At 40.5% G+C, this 7,143-nt stretch overlaps 1 protein-coding gene across 1 annotated transcript in view; it reads left to right on the forward strand.

Annotated features, from left to right (window-relative positions):
- Positions 1-3,577: 3,577 nt before the first annotated feature.
- Positions 3,578-7,143, forward strand: part of LDLRAD4 (low density lipoprotein receptor class A domain containing 4) — a 21,733-nt gene continuing 18,167 nt past the window's right edge. Inside the window, exon 1 of the mRNA XM_018556860.1 lies at positions 3,578-3,999. Within this exon, the coding sequence (XP_018412362.1) occupies positions 3,930-3,999 (70 nt within the window). The 5' untranslated portion in view covers positions 3,578-3,929. The remainder of the gene's footprint in view (positions 4,000-7,143) is intronic.

Here is a 7,143-nt window from a genome sequence, read left to right on the forward strand (position 1 = left end):
ATATATATATATATATCCCTCAGTAAATGAGAGAAGGTCAGCTGTTGGATTATATAAAGATGCTTTGCAAACTAAACAATGGTCACTGTTGAATTTAAGCACCATTATCTTTATGTATTTATTTCACTTATTTGTCGAACTTGTTTTGTTTTTCCATACAAAAACATTTTATCGTCATTTTCAGTTAGTACATTCACAAACATTATCAATGCAGTCAAGTTTCGCAAATCCCTTTCTTCCCTCCCTCTCGGCTTGGTTTGCCTGAAATTTTCCACCCTAACATCTTCATATCTCTCCTCTTTCAGTGCATTGCTTTCCATTCTGCTGTATTTTGCCACTAGAAGCGTAAATATGAAATTATCCAAGTCTGAAAGTGGGTGAATGGTCTTTATCGCAGGTGTGAAGTCAGAGGTACATCCAGGCAGGGATATTTCATCCAGAGTAACCAGATTATCTGGAGTGTAAATGGGTAATTTTGACTTGGGTAGCTAAGTCTTTTACATAGGTGGCACCAAGTAAATGGTGTTAATGCAGTCTCGCTTTGTTGGGGCCAGATGGTTCCATTTGAACCGCAGACTTTTTTTTGCATAGAAATATAAGGTTTAGGGCTTGTTCACACCAAATGCAGACCACATCTGCATGAGTTTCTGCACACGCAGTGCAGTGTGTTGTGCTGCGTTTTTGCGGCGTTCCAGGCTGTTTTTGGTTAAAAAAAGTTTATTTTTTTTTTAGTTTAGAATGGGCTTTTAGTGCGTTCCAGGGCGTTTGCATGCGTTCCAGTGTTCCAGAGCAGGGAAAATAGGGCTTGCTGCAGTTTTTTTTACATGCTCTGGTACTGAATGCTGTGGTGTGAACTAGAGCCCAAAATACCATTGGAATACATTGGACGCAGTTTTGATCCGGTCTGTAACTGCTCTGCTCCTGGAACGCGCTTGGTGTGAACAAGGCCTTAAGCAATTTCTTGTGGTGCAACTTTATTTGGTGTCTATGACATTAGCCTCGGCCATGACAAAAGGAAGGTTCCCATAATCATGTTGGTAAAGCTTATTACTGCTCTCCATTATACATTTCTATGGACCCACCTGAAGATCTGACAGGTTGTTGTCTCCTACTGGCAAGTGGATTTTTACACCTATAATCTTGTCACTCGTGTGTATGAGGGCAAATTCAGTGACGGTTGGTTTAGCAAGCAAAGAAAATGACACCTTCAGATGCCCCATGCTTTCTGGGAACAGTGCAGTGCAAGCAACTGTTTCTGAAAAAAATGTAAGACCTTACCATATTCATTGCTTTGTCTGATCCATTCAGTAAAGTGTTTCTTAGAAAAAGTAATTATAACATTTAGCAGCTTAAATACAATTTATAATGTCAGAAAGAAAAGCACTAGACCCTAGTATCAACAAGTGAGATGTTAGCTGACACACCAATTACCTTCATTCCAATTTTTGAATAAGCTTGGATATAAAATGAGACCTGTATTGAGAGAAATATGGAGGCTGCCACTGCTGACCTTTTCTCCTAGAAGTTCTTGTTACCTGGCCGCCAAGCCGATCCACCAGCTCCAATCTTTTCTAAGCTGACACAAGCAATCAGACTGAATTCTGACTTTACTAGCTGTATGCTTGTTCTAGGTCAATAATTTAGGATTGATGCTGCAAACAGCCAGGTAACTTTAATTTACCAAAGGAGATCAGCAATGTCAGCACCCATATTGTCCTGATATATTATTCAAGTAGTACAAATGATATTGGGTCCACACTTTTAACATTCAAAATGAGTTGTCCAATTTATTTTTTTCAAAAGGATTGTTATATATTCCAGTGAGCTGAAAGTAGACCTGAACTCAGTAAGTGCCCAGAAATTTGCTGTATTATAGGGAGGATCTGGAAATGTTATTGTGCCGAAGCAGTACCCTGAAAAATCTACTATTTTGAATTCCTCCTGAAAAACAGCAGTGCACGCCCTGGTATGTGATGGTGTCTGGGCACTACTCCGGCACTCATAGCTGTATATCTGCAGTGTGAGATCTAAGGCTCTGCTGCCTCTGACTGCTGGTCTTAGGAAATTTGGAAATACATTTGGTGATGTCACTACTATAATGCTCATTGTTCTCCTTGCTGGAGGCTTTAAAGGCAAAATAATAAATGCACAAGCGTTCATTTTGTTTTGCAGTGGAGCCAGTAAAGCATTGCAGCCACAATCATGGGACTTTGGGTGCAATGCTCTGGCTTCTGCAGCCCCCCTCCCCATCTCCTGTCCATACTGAGGTACAGGGATAGGAGGAAGTATAAATGGACTACAAGTGCACTGACGTCACCGCAGTTGTACTTCATTAGTTGCAGATCCCGTCAAAGGGTCTGTGAATGGATGACGTGGCTGTGCAGGCAAAGCCACATTCAAATTCAGAAGATACTTGGATGCTGCGTGGAGAAGAACCCTGTGATTTAGGTAAGGGGAGTGATGGAGATTGAGGTCCTGTTTCATGTTGCAGCCTAAATATGGGTGTAACATGGTCTCAAAAGTAAACTTTAACATGAGGGAGCAGAGCCCTTCTTCTACCAAGATGGACAGCTCTTTAAAGAGAATGTGCAGGGCAAGGTATGACAGTTACATGGGCACATATCAATAGAAGTCTTATGAGGCTTATAATTCCCTTTATTGTCAGCCACTGTCAGGTGTTTCTTTTGTGGATAGCATCCACCCTGGGGACGTGGGACTGGAACAGAAGGGTAACCTGTTTTGGTGATGCTTTTAAAGGTTGTACTTGATCTTTCTCCATAATAATGATGCTCCAATCATTAAATAAACCAAAGTAAAAAGAAAAATAATTTGTAATCTAGTTGTTGGGGGCTTGTTCTTAAATTTAATTTTAAGTTGTCTCGTTCTAAGGTCATATAAAATACTCATATTGCCTGCTTTATATTGTACCTTTTCTGTGATTTTAAATTCTTTGAATAACAAGCAGATTATTGCCAGGAACATGTTTTTGGTTTTCGTATCTGGTACAATGCATGATAGTTAAACTGTAGCTAGGTTAACTATTGTGTGTCGTTTTTTGGATGCTACCGTACTTCTGGTAGAACAATGCTAGCTGGGGAGGGAACAAGAGTAGTTGAACTGTTGACAGTGCAGCTGTGACATCCACTTTTTTTTCCAAGGCAGAGCTGGCTCAGCGAGCATGTGTGAGGAACTGCCAGCAGTTGGAGACTTTTGGCAGAGGCAGAGGGAGGAGGGAAGATGAGGGGGGTGGCAGCGAGTATCAGACAGTCTTGACTAAAGTAGCGAGGAAAGTGTTTCGACTATGGAATGACGCACATTGTGTCCTGTGCTAGAAATGGGGTGGAATTAAAACCCCTTTTACAAGTGTCAACTTCTCCTTGTGACAGGGAGCAAGCAGCGCAGCAGAAAGCAACGTGTTAATCAGGGGCTGCCATTGTGTCCGCCTCTCAGTTTGTTTCCGAAGCTGCTAAAAGTTGAAGTGGCTTTTAAGAGCAGTAGCAGCGAGAAGATACTAGCACGTTTGTGCCTTGCTTCAGGCGGGTCGGTTACGGCATTTGTTTCTTTTCCTGTTTCTCTGTAAACGTTACTAAACAGCTGATGGTTCGCTCCAGACAGACAGCCTAAGGATATGAGGCTGCATTTTTTGTTATCTCTTTCCACAATACAACCAGTTTCCTGCCACAGAGCCTCTAGCTCTCCGCTGATGGCAGCTGATAATTGGTAGCCGCGGTCTGCTGTCTGAGCCACAGTAGTTTGTGCCTTGCACCTGGGACCTGCTGATAGAAAGCGGAAGACGGGGGCAAAAAGCTTTGCTCGAAGACGGGACTTTCACTTTACAATTCCTCCAGCAAGACTGCTTTTCCAAGTAACGTGGGATGCTAGAAGAATAGGATCTTTTGCATACATGTCACTAGCCACAGGACCTGAGTATGTCCAGTGATCACTTCAACACCACAACACTGGATGATGCTGGAATTAAAGACCTGTTTTTGGTAAAAGGTATTCCAATCTTTTGGTTTAATATTTGTGTTGGATCTGTTCGACATATAACTGCTGTATTTCTGAGTGTATTCATTGTGTATGACTGCTTTCTGTAATGTTGTATACCAGTAAATCTCACACCCACCTTGTTATGTATGTTTGTAGGTGGCTATATTTTGACAATCTGACTTTTCTTAGTTGCAATTCATGATTTAAACATGTTGGAATAGTGAATGGCGTTTTCTGTAAACTGTTAATGAGATGTCTTGGGCACCATAATAGAATTTACTCGTATTTTTATCCACTTGGTGGATTCCATTGTATAACGAAGGTTGTGTTTGTTAAAAAATATTATACTTTGAAGTTAGACTTGTGGCTAGTTTGGCTAGACGTGGAAGCTTGCCGTGTTTCACAATTCAGACCACATGCTGAGTGTCACAAGGTATTTAGTGTGCAGTACAATTGCAGCAGCTTCTGCGGGTTGCATGAATTGTCAGTTACTTTCTTGAGGCATATAGTGTGTTAGGTTATAGTCTACACACAGAAGGTTGCCCTGCTATCATTCCAACCAAACCTTAGGGTGCATTTGAGGGAACTGGAAGCAAGAGTATGGAAAATGAAAAGCAAGTCCAAAATGTAAAATAACTTTTGCCAACCCTTAGTATTAGTTGCTTCTATGTTGCCAAGTTGATGTTTACAGTATATTCTCTGTAGTAGTTCACCAACACTTATATTTGTATGTCATGTTAAAATAATCCAAGTGTTATATACCAGTATATATACTAGCAGTGGACAATTCAGGGTTCTAAATTGTACTTGGACAGCTTACTAATGGAGTGTATGACATCATCACAGAGGAACTTTGGGCTGGTTGTTGTGCATTTCTTGCTCAAGTTCATATTATGGGTGAGGTTTAGGCAGAAACTTACCACAAATTTTCCAGACTTCAGGCTGCTGGAACGCTTTGATGATCAAATGCTAATTCAGAGAACGGAGGTGCCTGCCTCTTCATAGAATCCACCCCCAAGCCTTGGTAAATATTGATGGAGTGGTAGCTCTTGGCACCTTCGTATCTCCCATTCTGTCCTCGTGAACTCTGCGTTCTAGGAAAGTCTCTGAGTGCATTGCACTGTGTTGTATGTCTGCCCGCAGTTGAATGATAACACTACTGAAGCATTGCCCTCTTTTTTTCCTTTCTGTAAGTCTAGGTGATGAGTGTGTTTCAGTTTTACACTCTGGCAGTCTAAAGTTAGTTTGTTCATTTCCTTTTCGTTATGTCTTTTTGTAGTCACATTTTTAAATGGGGAAGTACATGCATTTGTATGAGGTTTTGTTTGGTGAGCCTATAATACAAAGTCAGTCATCATACATGGTTGCACACAATACCTGAGAGAAGTGCAAGTAAGCCACGTAGTGCAGGAGCTTGGATCAAAATGTTTCAAGGTATTTCATTATTGGGTAGATGACAGCTTTTTTAATGACTTAATTGGTTATCTTGCATCTCTGAGACTTGGCTGCCAAGAATCCTACATCTGACCTTTCAGGTCCACCCCCTGCTTTGGCCATTACTAAAAGTTTTCATTTCTCTTTTGGGATACTTCCTCCGACCGCAGCAGGAGTGGTAGAACTAGGTGGCTAATGTGGATACCTTGACAAGGAAGAGCTTACCACTGAAGCCTCCAGGAAGGGTAAGACTCCAATATGAGTTAGTGGCAGGAAGATTTTCCTCTTGTGGCGTAAGATCTAAGAAGCTATATGGTGATTCAACCTGCCGGTAATTACCTGTAACCAAAATGGTAATGAAAATAAAGAACATGCCAAGGATTCTTCCACAAGCCAAGTTCCAATATAACCATGGTAGAATTACTGTTGGCTGAGTCAAGTAGTCATGACTCAGACTGTTCATGTATTTCATAGATAATATAGTTTGCATTGGATAAGAATGTTCTTTCCATGATGTAAGCTTTTTTATGATGATTTTTTTTGGTTACACTTATAAGATTTAAATAAACATGTTCTTGGGTAAAGAACAGTGAACAGGGGAGTACTTGGACCTGTTTTAAGAGCTGTGGCAAAATCTTAGCACCCAAATTAATGTCATAATTCTCTGTTTTATTAATGCTATTAATGTTAGACTAAGATGTGCTTCTTTTTGTACTTGAGCAAAATTGAACTGCAAGTTCAAGCTAAGTATTCAGTAATCAAAGTGCCTTTGTGTCTCTGGTTTCATGAAAGGTTCTTATAAAGGTTTAGCACATTAGTTCATAGTTTGCAAAGCCTATACAAATGTATTGGCCATGGATAAAATCTTTATAAATATAACTGTGTGCTATGGTTACCTGGGGACATTTAACTCCTGTACATTCTATTTGACTAGGAAACAGAGTTAGCAATTATGGTGTTTCATGTGTTACTAAGAAGGCAGAAATGTAATATTGTTATGATTTGTAATGTAGAACTATTTTGCATAAAGGCCCTGTTCTGTTAAGGGGATTTCCATTTGCTTGTAACATGGTTTCAGATGGTTTAAATAAACCAGCTGCTGATAGTGTAGCAGTGAACATTTACAATGACCTTTGTTACAAATATTCTACTAGAGGGGTTCTCAATAGCTTCTTGTCTGAAGCCTCACATAGGTCAGATGCTGTCTAATAAATGACTATCTGCCCCTGTTCTCTTCCTGCTAATAATCTAAAAAGGTCTTCCACTTGATTGCTTCCAGTTGTTTCATTAGGAAAAGAAGTAGAGAGAAAAAGCCCCAACAGGTGTACAGATAGCAATAATTACCTCCTAACCCTATCATGCTTGATCAAAAATTTTTTTTATAGAGTTCTACCTTTTATATAGAAAAGTCTAATGTTGTTACTGTCCTGACTACTTGTGTTCACAGTCCATACAGGTATTCTGAAATCAGGCCTGCAGCCTATCTCAGTTGTTATAGCAGAACTCTGCTCAAACACTTGGGGCTTGAATAGGGTGAACCACAGCACGAATCCCACTGCTGTCTATGATCCTATTGATCCTGAAGGGGTGAGGTCTCAGCCCTCCCCACCAGGCATTGTTGTGACAACCTGGGCATTGCTGTGAGCTGGACTTCCCGTTTTCCCTCTTTGGCATACAGTCTAGATTGTGCCTTTTTTTTTTTTTTTTTACTGACCCCTT

The sequence above is a fragment of the Nanorana parkeri genome, unplaced genomic scaffold, assembly GCF_000935625.1.
Source record: "Nanorana parkeri isolate BGI_ZX_2015 unplaced genomic scaffold, ASM93562v1 scaffold255, whole genome shotgun sequence".
Taxonomy (NCBI): Eukaryota; Metazoa; Chordata; class Amphibia; order Anura; family Dicroglossidae; genus Nanorana; species Nanorana parkeri.